At 57.5% G+C, this 15,348-nt stretch overlaps 1 protein-coding gene across 2 annotated transcripts; it reads right to left on the bottom strand.

Annotated features, from left to right (window-relative positions):
• Window positions 1-285: 285 nt before the first annotated feature.
• Window positions 286-13,080, bottom strand: LOC135324374 (carbonic anhydrase 9-like). 2 transcript variants are annotated; one of them, XM_064500439.1, is made up of 13 exons: window positions 12,780-13,080; window positions 9,059-9,088; window positions 8,299-8,469; window positions 5,948-6,090; window positions 4,992-5,084; window positions 4,644-4,710; window positions 4,044-4,201; window positions 3,716-3,860; window positions 1,868-1,942; window positions 1,356-1,379; window positions 1,103-1,135; window positions 853-946; window positions 286-562 (listed from the first exon to the last, which is right to left on the bottom strand). In XM_064500439.1, exons 1-13 carry the CDS (start codon window positions 12,880-12,882, stop codon window positions 496-498), a joined length of 1,203 nt encoding a protein of 400 aa, XP_064356509.1. In that variant the 5' UTR covers window positions 12,883-13,080; the 3' UTR covers window positions 286-495. The 2 variants fall into 2 exon arrangements, with proteins under 2 accessions (XP_064356509.1, XP_064356510.1); XM_064500440.1 differs by lacking the exon at window positions 1,868-1,942 and having other exon boundaries at window positions 12,780-13,078.
• Between the last annotated feature and the right edge of the window lie 2,268 nt (window positions 13,081-15,348).

Here is a 15,348-nt window from a genome sequence, read left to right as displayed (position 1 = left end):
TGCCACCTTCAGTTCTACGTTTCTTTGGCCCTACCAACCCATGGCTGTATTTTTCCAACACTTTACACAAATAGAAAGGGGAAGAAGTCCCAGAGCGATGAAGGGCAGGGAGGAGCCCAGCACTGCTTGCTCTGGAGCTTTGCCTGGGGCATGGAGGCTGATGCTTTCTCTGCTGGTCGGGAAAGAGCCCTGGCACCCCTGCGCCATGGGTCCAGCTGTTTCAGCCCCCTTTCCTCTCCCCTAGCCCAGCACTAGAAGAGCAGAGGCAGCGCTGGCACCACAGCAGGCTTTCTACTTTTTATATGTATTTTTATCTTTTTGTAACAAAAATAGCTGCTGAGGCCAGATGCTGCCCCAGGTGAAGTCTCTGTGCGGCAGCCCATGCAGCAGAGGGACACTGGAGTGACAGCCCTCCCATCAGCTGGGGCAGGAGGGCTGGGGTGTGGGGTGGCAGGCTGAGCCAGTAGTGCCAGGACTGCTGCAAGATCACAGGGCTCACACCGCGTTCTCGTCTGTGGTGGCTGCTGTGTAGATGACCTTGGATTTGTTCGGTGCGTCCAGCCTGGAGAAGGAGGAAGAGGGGAGGCATGTTAGAGCAGATGGGGGGGGGGGAAGGGGCCTCCAAAAAAGCCCTACTGACCCCTTTCCTATGAGACTAGCACTCGCTGCCCTAGAGACAACCCTTAATCCGCCCCTTCACACACACGTCCATACGTGGGCACATATTTCCATCACACAGGCAAGGACCGCTGCCCCACACATTCCCAGCCCCTTGCTGTCCCCTCTCCACAGCCAGGATCCACGCATCCCCCTCTTCCTAGCCTGAAGCTCCCCCCACGTCCCCTCACTCACCGTGCGTTCTGGCTGCGGTGCTTGTGGATGTAGAGTACGAACGCCACTGCTGTGACAGCAAAGAGCACCCCGAAGAGCACGGCCAGCACGTCCCCTGCAAGCGAGCCGAGCATGGGCACGTTACAACGGGGCTGGTCCCCTGCAGCTATGGGCCGAGGGAGACAGGGCAAGGCGGGGAAAGGCCAGGAGGAGCCCATGGGCAGAAGGCAAAGAGGACATGAAGCCAGCAGCCTTGGCGGAGTGTGCTTACCTGCCTGAAACGAACTGGTGTGTTTTTCTGCACCTAAATACAGATGTGAGAGGACAACTGTAAGACCCCACTGCACAGATGCTACGGGAGGCCCAGAATGGCTCAGCACCCCACACTATGGCTGTCTGCCCCCCCCACCCCCACCAGCTCAGTGCACAGCGGCCAGGCTCCCCCTTCCCCAGGCAAGTACCACCCCAAAGATGCATTGCCCACCTCCCTCCTTTGGGCCAGCAGCCCCAGGGCCCTCACCTACCTGCCTCTGATGAGCCGTCACCACCTGAAAGAGATACAGCATGGTCAAGAGGTTGCCCAAGGTGGGGGGTTGGGGGGCATCACGTCTGCAGGGCTAGAGGTAGCACAGGCAAAGCAGAGCTGTCTGCAAAATCCCCCACTCTCCTTCAGCGGACAAGGGAGAGCCGCCCCTTTGCACCCTGAGCAGCTCACAGCGTCCTGCCCGGCCCCAAAACACAGCCAGAAGCATTGGGGAAGGAAAAAAGAAAGAAAAAAAAGATTGCTGAACCACCACCTACATGGAAGACTCACTGAGCCCAGCCAAAATCCGTCTCCTCCACCGCACAGCCCCCCCGCCGCTCCGTGACTGGAAAGCGGCCAGCTGCAGAGCTGAGCGGCACCACAGCATCCCACAACTCAGGCAAGACCCCAGCAAGGGCCCAGCGGGGTGAGCGAGCTCCCCGAGCCAGGAGAGGGGTGAGAAGCCCCACGCTCCCCGTGGAAGCGGCAGGCCCACCACCGGCACAGCGGTACCTGCTCGTGGGGCCAGGCTGGGCCTGGCCCCCGCAGCACCCCCGAGGGGTGGCCTCCGTGGAGAGCCTCTGCTATCTGTGGCGAAACAGGACAAAACACAGACTCATCTCTTCGCTGCCGGCTTGGGGAGGTGCAGGCAGCCCCCTGCCCGCAGGCAGCCCCTAGGGCCCTGCCCGTTTCTGGCAGGGCTCCCTGCGTAGGGATGGCCCCGCAGCCAGCACTGAGGCAGGGACCATGTCTGGGCCCTAAATACTGGGTGGGGGCCGTGCCAGGTAAATATTTACCTGGCACTATATCGTTGCCTTTAAATGGCTGCATTATCATGGGTACACACTATCTGTATCGCACGCAGAGTGGCACTATCTGTGGGCAATATCCAGCAGGACCCAGCAGCTCAGCCGCTGATGTGAACTTGCCTCGTTTGCCCCACAGCCTGCGGCAGAACGGGCCAGTGCTGCTTTCCTGAAGTGCTGGTGACTCAGGAAAGATCAACAAGCATGGGCAAAGGAAGTGCAGATGAAAAGCAAGTGAGACGTGACCCCAAAGCTGAATAAGCACTTCTCAGCATTCAGTAAGTCCAGCGCATGGGGCAGAGGCATACGACGGTGAGTTATCAGAGCAGGAGTGGGAACTAATCTCAAGCAACCCAACGCACACAAGGCGGGGGACCAGGTAATCTCACCCGGGACTACTGGGACAGTGTCCTGGCACTCAGAACTCCAAATCCAGGAACAAGGACTTCACGGGTTTGTTAAAGTTGGGGTTGTTTGATTTAAACAGCAAATAAAGAAAGAAAAAGCTGAGCTGGATAACTCCACCCCTTCATCTGAGCTTCAGCAACTAAAGGCTTTAGAACAGCTACTATGAGAAAATCACAAAAGGCCTGGAGGTAAATGGAAAATATGATAAAACGTCTAGCAGGTTTACCAAAGATAGAGCATGCCAGCCTAACCCGATATCCTTCTTTGATAACTGATATTCTAGACAAAGGAAATTCAGAAGATTTTATCTCTCCAGACTTCAGTGAAGCATTTGATGTAGTGCCACATGGGAAACTGCTAGCGAGGCTGAAGAACACAGTGATTAAAAGCGTACAGCCAGCAGAGAGCTGGCTGTAGGGAGCCGGGAGGTGGAACGCAGAGGGGAAGCGACCTGCCAGCATGTGGTTACTTGAGGTTTTCCCCAAAGGCCTGGGACCAATCTTGTGTACTATTTTTATTAGTCACCTTGACACAAGGTGTGGGAATAATGATATTAACTAGGAAATGCCATCAAAACAGGAAAGGAACAGGATGTTGGACAGAAAAGCCTGAATGACCTCAAAGTACAGAAACAGGCAAGAATTCAGTGATGCAAAGTGATAGTCACACCTGAGGACTAACAGGAATTTCTACAGAGCCACAAACACAGAATTGGAAACCACCAACACAAGAAAGACCTTCGCGGATGAACTAACCACAAGGTGAACTAAATTTAGCTACTAGATTTGGCGAAGAAGAAGCTCCCATGCACCTGGCTGCTATGAATTAGCTGTTTGCCCTCAAGTCTACCTCATACATCCTTCAGCCCATGTTACTATTGCTTCTGCATGACCAAGGACAAAAATCACTCCTAGAAACTGATCTTCCCCATGCAGGACAAGACAAGTGTGCAACATGGGGGAGGATGGGACCCCGAGGCCAGCGCTGCTGTAAGTCTTGTGCCAGGCAGGGTAACCCATGCAAACACTGCATTTCCGTAAGAGAAGCAAAGCCTTGACTCCAGCTCCTCAGCCTGTCCCACCCGCACCTCGTGGCTGGGTGTAACCTCAGCACGTTCGTGTGCTCCTTACGTTCGTGTGCTCCTTACCAGGAGTTGGCAGCTGCTTCACCAACGTGAGGGCAGCCTGGAAACTCGCCAGCACGTGCCGCCCATGCAGCTTCTGCCACTCCCGGAAAACGTTCTGCAGAGGGCTGTCGTCGTCCCCTCTCAGGGTCGACACCAGCTCGGAGATCTGGCAGGAGAGCGGCGTGAGCAGAGCAGAAGGTGCCCTGCCTCGGAGAGCAGAGCGCCGGCCCGCGGGGGACGCCCCGGGAGTGAGACGAGTCCCGCGGGGCCCGGCTCAGGAGCGTGGGTGCTGCACGCTGCAGGGAGAGGCTGGGCGAGAGCTGGCAGAGAGCTCAGCGCCCCGACGGACCTGATCTTGAGACAGCTGCACGGTCTGGTTGAAGACTGTCCACTTCACTGACTGATAGCAGGGAGGGGTGGTCAGAGAGCCGTTGTAGCGGAAGTAGAGGTCCAGGTTGGCAGGCAGCAGGCCTGCGATGTTGAATCCAGGCACAAAGACTTCTTCATCTGGGAGAAGGAACACCAGAGTCAGAGCAGTGCAACCCTTTGGACTAGGGCAGAGCACGATACCTGGCAGGGAGGCCAGGCTACCTAGAAGAGCACTATGCCCCCATGGGGCAACGCTGTCCGGAGCACAAAACCTCGGACAGGAACAACTCCACAGCATGGCAATCCCTAGAGCAGGCTGGACTTGGGGGATGCCCCAGGTCAGGTCTTGCACCACATTTTCCCAGGGAACCTGCTCCCTGGCTGTAACAGTCGAGCCAGGAGCAAATTTGCCCTGGAGTCAGGAGAAAGCACATGCAGCCACTGCAGAGGGCACCTTGGAAAGCTGTTTCTGCACAGGCTGTGCAACGTTCCCCTTCTCTGTATGCTGCTGCCCTCCTCTGCTGTGCACCTGCCCAGCTGCTGCACCCCAGGACGAGTACTAGGTGCGACAGTGACTTACCTTCTCCTTGGATTTCGTACAGATGCTCAAGTATTTGCCGATAGTACGGATTCTCCCTTGGCCCAACCTGCAACGCAGATACCCCACAGAAATGAAGAGCACAGAGACCAAAGTGGAACAGGCAGCCAGTGGCAGTGCCAGCAGGAAGGAATTTCTCCCAACATGGGGCACCCTGCCCCAGGCCGCCTCCTTCTTCCCATCGGGGCCACCCTGCCCCTGGTATTGCCCTCCCCTCAATTTCCTTCTCCCCAGGCCCGTCCCCAGAGCTGTGGCTGACTCTGCCCACCCCAGTCCTGCTCCCCACTGCTCTCCTACCTCTCTCGCCCTAGGCTGAGCTATTGGCCTCACCTGCAGGAAGGCTGCCAGCACTGCCAGGCCATCTGGGCGGACCATGGCCTCCTCAAAGCTGTCATACTTGGTGTTGTAGTGGACCACATGGATCTGGAAGGGAAAGGTGCAAGCCCCGATGCGGCACAGGCACCTCCAGGAGGTGCACACCACCGCAGGGCTCCACGTGGCCAGCCTGCCGCAGCAAGGGCTGGGAGAGACACACACCCATGCCAAGCACCCCTCGTAGGGAGCAAACACGCTGGTGGGGCCAGAAAAGTGTGCTGCTGTGGGGTGCTAAGCACGAAGGGTTCCCCACTTCAACTTCCCTGGTCACAGCCAGCAAACCTGCACTGTGGGGGACTTACTGCAGTGCTGGGTTTGGTTTGAGGACAAGTGCTAGAGAAGGAGGGATAAACCAGATGGGAGCTGGTAGAATAGGAAAGCAGTCTGTGTACAGAGCAAACAGCCCCCGCAGTGGGCTGCCTAGGGGCCAGCTCCCCTCGCCCAGGGGCCACTGCAGCTCCTGCACCATCAGCCCAGGACTGGGCTGCAGCGCAGGGCAACAGGCTCAACCGCCCGAGGGAGAGTCTGCCTCATCTCGAGGCACGCCAGGGGGGATTTGTTTCCTCTCCCATGGAGCGATCGCCTCCTGCTCGCCTTGTGTCTGCTGCAAGCCAGCTCTACCCCTGCTCACCCACAGGCAGAGCGTCCTCGAGGGCTGCCTTTGCGCTGCAGACTGCATCATGGACCTGGCTGTTACTTGAGGTGCCGGTGCTCTGCTGCACTGAACTCTGACTCTGCAGAGGTGATCAGGAGCAGAGATCCTCGCCAAATGATTACAGCATGAGTCCGGCAGCAAACAGGGCCATGGGACAGCACGCCAGCACCTTCTCTGTGCAGATGCTGGGAGAGGCGAGGATGCACCCATGGGCAGCACTGCAGAGGGCCGGCAGGGAGGAACAGGAGCTTCTTACCTCCCCGGGAAAGCGGTGATCATTGATGGTGTGCTCCGAGCCAGGTCCCGTCGGGGAGCCCCAGTGCAGGTGCAGCTGTATGGCTCTGTACTGCTGGGCATAGCCACCGGTGATGGCCAGCGACTCGGGCAGCTCAAGGACAACTGCAGGGGCACAAGGAAGAGGTTGGTCAGTAAAATGCAAAGCTTGATCCTTCACACAGGTACGCAGAGGAGACATCTCATGGGAGAGAGTCACCTTGGGTTTGTGGAAATTGGTCACAACAAACAAACTTTCTTTCAATCTTTAATGAGGCTACAACGAACAGAGCTGTGCCAATGCAGCAGGCTTCAATTTTCAGCTTCACATTGTAGGACACCTCAGTTAAAAACAGCTTCAAAAGTAGCTGCTGTGAAAATGCTGAAGAATCCTCTGCAGAATTTCCCAGGGGTCAGTTCTAAGCCAGATGTTACCCAATAATTTATTCAGTAAGTAAGGATAAAGAGACTTGTGGGCAAAATTAACACTGCCAATATCTCTTTCCATTAAACGCCTATGAGAGCAGAGTAGTCATAAAGAGAGCTGCATCACTTGGCAAGCTGGAACCATTCAAATAAGGTGGCCTATGAATATATGACAAGCACTAGAACTGGTGTCATGGAAGCATTACCCTTCTGCAATCATTCAGAGTTACAACTTCATGCCTATATGGATACTATAAATATATACTTTTATTTGCCTTTTACTTTAATCTGATTTGAGCCATGGCCGAGTCCCAACTAGCAAGTCAGTCCTCATGCAGTCACACAGCAAATCTTTAAGCTGGGTTATTGCGACGTGCCACAAAACATCAGGAACATCCCGAACCCCAAGGAAGGCTATCCTATCTTCCTAAGCACCTCCTTCTCATTTTGAAAAATCAACTCTTTTCCTCCCCCCATATTTATAGGTGAAACATCTCTTGGTCACATCACTGAGCTAGAGTGCAGATGTGGGATTAATGGCATAATATGGCTGCAATGAATCATTCGTCCCTTCCCCTGTTCCCTGCCGCTGGGCTCAAAGATACAAAACCCAAACGCAGTAAGTGAGAAATTGCTCCCTCTCTGGAAGTTTATCTGCTTTTACATTTCTTTTGTATATCTCAATTGGTGCATTCCTTCTATTATTTATATGAGTCATTCTCATTTCAGAACTTTATACATTGTATAGTATAATAAGGATTAACTACACAAATATCTTAGTAGATGTGTAACATTTTAGTTACTTTTGGCTTTTCATGATGTTCACAAAAGATTGGCAGTTGCCATAATAAAAAAAGGCATCTTATAAGCACATGGGAAATGATTTCTTCTCCCTCTGAAAATGCTATGACTGCTTTTCTGAACACCAAGCAACTCCAGATGTCAGGGTATCCAAAATAGCAACTACTGAGCTCAAGCAGTTTAGCTATGCAGGCACGCTAGGGCAGGAGCATTACAAAGCTCTGCGCATGCAACGTGCAGCTGATCTGACCATGCGCAGCAAGACCAACTTTTGGATTTGTTGTATTCACAGACCAGCTCAGTCTGTCTTGCTGGCTACCAGGTTGTCTTCTGACACCTTCAGTGAATTTCTAAGTCACGGTCTCTACTACCTTTCCTTAGCTCAGGGCCTGGCAGACATTAGCACACACAAGACGTTCGACACGCTCCCACAAGGGCAAGGTAACAAACAGGACCCACCGTTCCCAGATGTGTAACTGTGGGGTAGCGAGCAGGAGGGAAGCGGATTTATCTCTGTATCTGACAGGGTGAGACTGATACTAAAAATACTGTGAATAAGTTGTGTCCACACATTCCAAAAAAGTCTTAAAATTGGAGAAGCGAAATAAGAGACCCATAAAAATGCCTTAAGATCCTGAGATAACATCCTGAAATACAACTCAAGGAATTTGACCAATATTGTGTCCTAAAAGGCTGAGAGGTAAATACCTTAATGGCAAAGTCATATCAGAGACCAAATAGTCCTTTAACAGTGAAATGCAGGAGAGGAGCTAATGGCTGCAAACTTAGATCAGAAGTACTAAGGTTAATTTCTTTAAAAAAACCATGGATTATAATAAATTCCTGAAGCCAACTCCCAAAGGCAAGTGGTGAGTTCTCCATCTCTTGGTTTCTCCAGCCAGGAAAGAGCTTGGGCCTTACAGGCTGGACAGCCTAATGTTGCCTTTTCGGCCTTGAAGATGACATGAATGAAGCCTGCAAGACTGTGTCCTCACCAGAGACTGGAGGGGAAGAGTTTCAGACAAGCCCGGTCCTGCCGGGAGAGGCTGCGAGCAAGGGCCTGGCCTCAGCGAGGCCGCCCCGTGCCACATCCCTGTGGCCACCCACCTGTGTGTCCGTTGTTTTTCAGCTTGAGCCTCTCCTTGGAGGGCAGGCTGTAGCCAGAGAGCTGGATCGGCCGCAGCTGGGGGCTGAAGATGGTCTTGGCTAGGTCGATGTTGATGGGCGACTGCATCGTGCTCTCGCAGTTCGGGTAGTGCAAGACCCACTCCTGCCGGTCTGGTGCGGGAGGGAGGGAGGGCACGTGAGACCGCCGGGCACGGGGCACGCGGAAAGTGGGGCTGGCAGGTCGATGGGATGGGAACAAGCACAGCCCAGGGAATAAACCCTGCCTGCAGTTTAGCCTCCCCCAGGTTAGCTTGGGAGCAGCTCTGTGCTGCCCCGTGACTGTGCGTATTAGGACAGGGCCTCCGAGCGCAGGGAGCTGCCAGGAAAGTCTATTTTAGGGGTGTTTGGGAAGAGTGCGAGAAGATCATTTAACAAGGGGACTTGGCAGGCAGAGGAGCTCCCGCTCTGCAGCTTGTCACAGGCTGGCTGCTTGGTGCGGCTGGCGCTCCGCCTGCCCGGTTTGGGGCAGGATTGGGCCAGGAGAGCCGGGGAGCGACGGGCATCCCCATTGTGCCCAGGGGGACACCCAGCACCCCGGTCGTGCCCCCCCCAGACCCCCACCGAAGCCGGCAGGGTCAGGCAGGGGGGAAAGGTGAGCTGCGAAGCACGCAAGGGAACCCGGTGATCATTAACCACAGTTGGCTCAGCCCCAGGGCCTGCAGGGCGGCAGGGAAAAGCAGGAGTAACTGCAGGTATTTACCTTTATAGCTCCAGTGACCCCGGCCAGGACCTTGAAAATGAAAAAAAAAAAAAAAAAAAGAAAAAAGAAAAGGGGGGAGCATGAGCAGAGGGAAAGGCCAGCAGCATGCACGCCTCTGCTGGCAGTGCCCCTGGCTCCCCCGCTCCTCCTCCCGTGGCGGCAAGCGGGATGCTCCTGGCAGGCTCTGCCTCCTGCCAAAAGGGTCGAGGTCCCCGGGGCAAGGCCAGGCCTCCTGCACGTGTCAGGTGGAGGGAGACCTGGGGCTTGGCCATTTGTTATCATCGTTACGGCAGTAAAAATCACGGATAGCAGCTTCCGGCAGTGAGAAGCTGCACAGATGCCCTTCCAGCTCCTCCCGAGCGGCTGCAGCCACCTGCTGTCCCGAGGAGAAGGGTTCAAAAAGGCAGCTCTGCACCTTTCCTCATCAGCAAAGCAAGCGCCAAAGCCACGGCCCGCTTAGCAAACGCCACTAGCCGTCGGGGCAGGCTCCCGGTGGGAGAAGTGCTGGATTAAACCCCTTTCCGAGGCACATTTTCCCAGGCCTTCCCGGCCAGCCCGAGAGGTCCAGCTCCCTCTGGGATGGATCAGGATGAGGCCCTGCATTGGTGCGAGCACTGCCACAGCAGAGTGAGGCCGGAAGGCGCTTCGGGGCACTGCGGAGATGGGAACAGCCCCAGGGGCTCCCTCGAGTGCTGCCAGTGCCTCATCTCCGCTCCCGAGCAGCAAAAGTGCTGCAACAGTCGGGACTCGCGCGGCCCGGCACTGGGTACAGCGTTTGCTCCAGCTGGGTCTCCCAACCCGCCGTCTCCAGGAAGAAAACCCCACCACGCAGACATGCCCTCCCAGTCCTTCCCCGGGGAGCCAGGGCTAAGGCCACCCAGCAGAAACACAAGGGAGAGGCGTGCAAGCTTTGGAAACATGCTGACTCCCCTGCAGCGGGGAAGGTGCCCGTGCTCCACACACGGGAGCAGCACGGACCCTGCTGAAGACGGTGCCAGCTCCCATCCCGGCACGGAGCACCAGGCAAGAAGCTGTGGCCTTACGGACACCAAGGCCAGAACAACGGGAAAGGTCAGAGCAGGCTGTGATCTCCCAGGCTGTGCAAAGGCACATGCACCGCACGCTGCTGGTGGGCGGGTGAAGGGGAGAGAAAAGGGGCTGTCAGGAGGCTCCATGGCCGATGCCCTCCCGGCACCTCCCCAGCCCGAGGTGCTGCAATGCTGCGCTCCCTTCCGCGGGGGGGCATTTGCAACCTCGCAGCGCTTTGCGCCATGAGCAGCAACCCACCGCCCGGCCCAAGCGTCTATTTGCATAACTGCAGCCTGCCCCCTCCGAAAGCCGCCAGACACCACTTCTTGCTGCTGAACCGCCGCTGTCGACCACAGTGGAGGCAGCCGCATTTCAGCAGCGGGCGATGCAGCTCCGCGCGCCCTGCCTGCCGGCACCCGCGAGGAAGGAGGGCAGCAGCAGCTTTTTTGGCAGGGTGAGGTGAGGAGGCGCTGTTCGCACCGCGGATGCTGTCAGATGGTGCCTCCTCGCCCTGAGCTCCGGCAAGAGGAGACACTGGACGGCTTGCGCGCGGCAGGCAGGACATCCTGCTCCTCTGCCACCTGGGCATGCGATGCCCCGTGCTCAGCCACAGAGGGCACCGGGATCCTGCTGGATCCTCCTCTCTGCACTGGGCTCCCGGGCCGGATCCGGGTCTGGCAGCCGGGCCCCTGTGGGATGAGGATGGCTCACACAGCGGTGCCGGGGCAAGGCCACCTTGCCGTGCTCCTGGGGAAGGAGACCAGTCCCAGGCTGGGGGGCACCACAAGGGCTCACAGCCCAGGGAAGAGGGAAAGCGGGGCGTTATCTCCCATGCCTGCTGGCCCAGCAAGCACCAGGAGATGCTAAATGCACCAAGAGAGCCAAGACAGGAACTAGCCACAGATCTCAGCCTATAAACCACATCCGCCTTGGAAGCGATGACCTGGTCAAGGTACACGGGCTGTGCCGCAGCACTCCCCCTGCCCCACGGGCCAGCAGGTCCCTGGGCCAGGGTGCAGCAAGCACGGAGCTGGCACGGGGTCTGGCAATGGGGTGCACAACCATACACCCTTCTGGGGACCCCCATGAAGAGCCTCTCCCTTGGCACCACAGCACCGAGCTGCCAGGCCCTTCCTCCACAAGCGCAGCCCTGGTTTCCCCCCGCACATGCTCGTCCCTCCCAGGACACGGCTTCACATGCTGGCCACGGGGACACCGATTCCTCCGGAGCCCGGCTGCCTTAAAGCCCTTTTGTGTTTATAAACTCTGACCCATTGCAAGCCTTCGGGATCTGCCTTTAATCTGCCACCAGGAGCTCAGGTCGCTGCAGGGACTGTTCTTTGCGCTCCCAGGGGAGGACCGGCCTGGGACGTGGGCCAGCTCCCCACGGAGACCTGCACGGCTGGGGGAAGGTGTAGGGCAGGTGCTGCACCGCGGTGCGCTCCTGCGCCACATGAGCCCGAGCGCTCCCACGCCAGCGAGCGCTGGGGAAAAGAGGAAATGGCAACAGCGCATTGCAGTGCATAGGGCGCCTGAGCAAAAGGGACGACAACGGGGAAAGCCCAAGGGATGGCCCTTGGTTCTGGGCATGGAGATGGGAAATGAGTAATATAAGAGGGTAAAGCAAGAGAAATGAGCTCAGTTAGAGGAAAAAGGGAGGAAACGGAGAACAGGACAGGCCTGAAGAGAGAAGAAACAGGCTGCAGGAGGCAAAGGAGCTGCTGTTCCCCAGAGACAACCATATCACGGGACCCTCAGCAAGCTGGCAGCTTGTGGGATCTCCATCCACATCTCCTGGGTATGGGCAACCTGGGAAGGCCTCCAAGGCAGCCCTGGGCTCATGCAGGGTGCCCAGGGCTGGGTGGCCACCAGTCCTACCTCCCCAACAAGCCTCCGGAGGAGGCAGGGAGGGAGCCAGTGCCTCACAGAGACGTGCAGCTTGGCAGAGCTGCTGCGTTTGTGGGTCCTAGCCAAAACCTGCTCCTCAAAGAGGGGCACAACCTGGACTTCCAGCCTCCAACAACCATGTAACACGGGGCCAGCCACTCCTCGCTAGTGGGCTAGGTGACCACCTCTCCAGCCCTTTCCCCAGCTGCATCCCCATCCCATAGCAAACCCCAAGCCATGCCGGGCGCTTGCTGCCGGGGCATCCCGCCGGCACGCTGCACCCACTGGCTTGGGTCACCCCATCTCCACGGCAGAGACCAGCCGTGTCCCGACCTCTGCCCCGTGAGAAACGTGATTCATTGCAACAACCAAAGCGGCTCCCAGCACCCGACGGCTGCTGGGTCCGGCCCGGCCCGGCCCGGGCAGCTCCGGAGTGGCGGCGATGCGCAGGTCGCTCTGCCCGGGAGCCGCGGCGGGAGCGCAGCCGGTGGGACGGCGAGCCCCGGCCTGCTGGAAAACGGGAGTTAGCAGGAGAACAGAACAAAAAAAAAAGAAGAAAAAGAGAAAGAAAAATTAAAGGAAAAAAGAAAAAAAGAAGAAAAAAAAGGGGAAAAAAAGAGAAAGAGAGAAAGCCGCCCGCCGTCCGGACCCGCACCCCGCGCACGGCGGGAGCGGGGACAAAGGGGCAGCCGGGGCCGGGCGCGACCCGCGGCGCTGCCCCAAACCCCGCCCGGGGGGGGGCACGGGACACACCCCCTCCCACAGCGCTCGGGGCACCGCCGCCCCCGCCGGGACACCCGCTCACCTCTCTCGTGGGAGTGCGGCGCGTCCTCGGCGCTGTGCGCGGCCGCCGCCGCCCCCAGCAGCAGCGGCAGCAGCAGGGCGAGCGGCAGCGCGGCGCGGCTCATCTCCGGCGAGTGCCCGGCTGCGGGACGGCCGCCGGCTCGGTGCCTGGCTGCCCGCGCGGGCCGTGCGTACGTGAGAGCGGGCGGAGGGAGGCGGGGGCTCTGACTCACGCCGCCGTTACCTTTTATAGAGGCTGGAGGCAAAGTCTGCCCGCCGGTTCGCCCGGCTAGGTGAGCAGCCGCCCCCGCCGCCCCGGCCGCCCGCCCGCCCGCGCCGGGACTCGAACCCGCGACCACCCCCCTCCCCCGTGTGGACCACGCCGGGGCCCGCGGCTGCCCGCCTCTGCCCGCCTCGCAGCCAGCCTCACAGCCAGCACCTGCGCGGGCGCGCGCGGCGCAGCCCCTGCTCGGGGGGCGGGAGACCCCGTCGGCCGGGGCCCGCGCAGGGGGCGGGAGACCCCGTCGGCCAGTGGTCGTCTGGGCCCGGGCGCCTCCGCCCCCCGGCCGCGGGCGAGGGGCCCCCCGGTGCCTGCTGTCCCCCGGCCGTGGGGCCCCCTCGGTGCCTGCTGTCCCCTTGGCCGTGGGGTGAGGGGCACCCTCAGCGTTGGGTGCCCTCCTGGCCATGGGGTGAGGACCCCCTTGGTGCTGGGTGTCCACTTGGCTGGGGATCCCCCTCAGCCATAGGGTGAGGGACCACCTTGGTGCTAGGTGTCCCCTCAGCCATGGGGCGGGAGACTGTTCCCTGGGGATTGCCTGCAAGGGGGTCTGCAACCCCCAGCAAACCTCCTTTCAGACCTCCTTTTGCCCCTCGACAGACAGTTCGGGGCCCTGCTGCCTCCTCCACACGCAAAAGCCGAAGCAAAGCTCTGCTGACACCAGCCGAGCGGTCGGATGGGGAGCTGGAGAACCAGCTGGTGAGCTGGGCCGTGCCGGAGCGCCTGGTTCCAGGCTTCCCCCCGAGCTGGCAAGATCTCCCAGCTGTGGGGCAGGTAACCCAGTGCTTAAACTCAGTCTGGGCCTCCGGGGGAGAAGGAGGAATGCGAGGTGCCAGGGCTTGCTTTTCTCCTTCATGTATCTCATCCTATAATACATTTGTTTGTCTTTCTGCACATGGTTAATGAGAGGTAAGAAGATAGAAAGTCAAAGGTAGGATTAATGGTAAGTTCTTAAAGTGGAGGAAGGTACCAATGATGTCTGGGTTAGGACTTTTTTCTTTTTATTAGCATTTTTATAAATGGTCTGGAAAAGCATGTGGGCAGGGACAGGACAGAAGTTGCTGATGTTCTGATTTAGGGTAGTAACAAATTAAAGCTGCCTTGAGGGGTTCAAGGGGCAACAATGGTGCTGTGGGACTGGGCAGATAACAGCAGACTGCAGTCCGTGTCGGTAAATGCAAAGTAACACACAGATGGCAGAAGTGAGGACGCACTGCACAAGGATGGACTTTAAATAAGCTTTTGCCACTCACAAAATAGATCAGAGAAGTGTTGTGGAGATGTCAGCTCACTTCTCACTGAAGAAAAAGTGAAGTGCACGTCAGGGATTATCGATAAAGGAACAGAGAACAAAACGAAAATGCATCCTGCTGTTGTAGGTGGTGAGTCTTTGGTGAAACCTCCTCGCAGATTTGCCTGCAGTTCTGTTCCTTCCGTCACAAAAGGGACAGCATTAGAAACAGCCCACGCAGGGGCAGCAGGGGTGCTTGGGGCAAGATTGGTTTCCATGCAAGGCAGGAGTAAAGCACGTATGGCTGCCCAGCTTGGTGAGTGATGCCTGTGGCTATCGTATTGTTGTTTGTACAGGAAAGGTGAACAAGGAATGAGCATCAACTCTCTCTCAGGATAGCAGAGTTAACAGCACAATCAACTGAAAACACCGAGCAGGAGCTTTGACACTAACCAGAGAAAGTAGTTTTTCATGCTCTGCTGAAGGCAATGGGGGAATTCCTTGCAGCAGGATGTTATGATTCCCAGAGATCAAACGTACATGTGTGCACAAAGAACACCTTCAAAAAGAGATCAGACAAGTTGGTGGTTCCTTGCTCCTCATGTGCCAGCTCTGTGCCACGACCCCGTGGGCCCTGCACCTCTGCTAACCCCAGCGTCTGCCTCCAGTATAGTTTGCCCAGCTGTCTCCCATCCTGGCACCTTCCTTTATGGATGTGCTCAGAGTAGCGCTTGTGAGTACCGTCCCAGTCCACAAGCTTGTCACTACGATCACTGCCGCAGGGCTCAGGACCTGTTCAGGGCGTGGAGGAGCTCTTACTGGGCCTGGGTCTAGATTTTGTGCCTGGCAGAGGGAACCTCGTCCTGAAAAGCTGACAGCTAGGAACACAAGCCGTTGCGCTGATCCTTTGCAACCTGGCACCGTAGGCTTGCGCCCTCCATGGTGCGTTCGCTAGTATCTAATCTCTCCAGCCAGCCCTGTCACCTGAGATGACCTGCAGGTAGGATCACTGCACTCCCAAATTACAGATTTTATCCTGATTCACCTTGTTCCTCCCAACACCAGATAAGCTTAATCATCAGA

Source organism: Dromaius novaehollandiae, chromosome W (genome assembly GCF_036370855.1).
Source record: "Dromaius novaehollandiae isolate bDroNov1 chromosome W, bDroNov1.hap1, whole genome shotgun sequence".
Classification (NCBI taxonomy): Eukaryota; Metazoa; Chordata; class Aves; order Casuariiformes; family Dromaiidae; genus Dromaius; species Dromaius novaehollandiae.
Note: the sequence above shows the minus strand (reverse complement) of the source record. Positions and strands in the feature narration are given on the sequence as shown.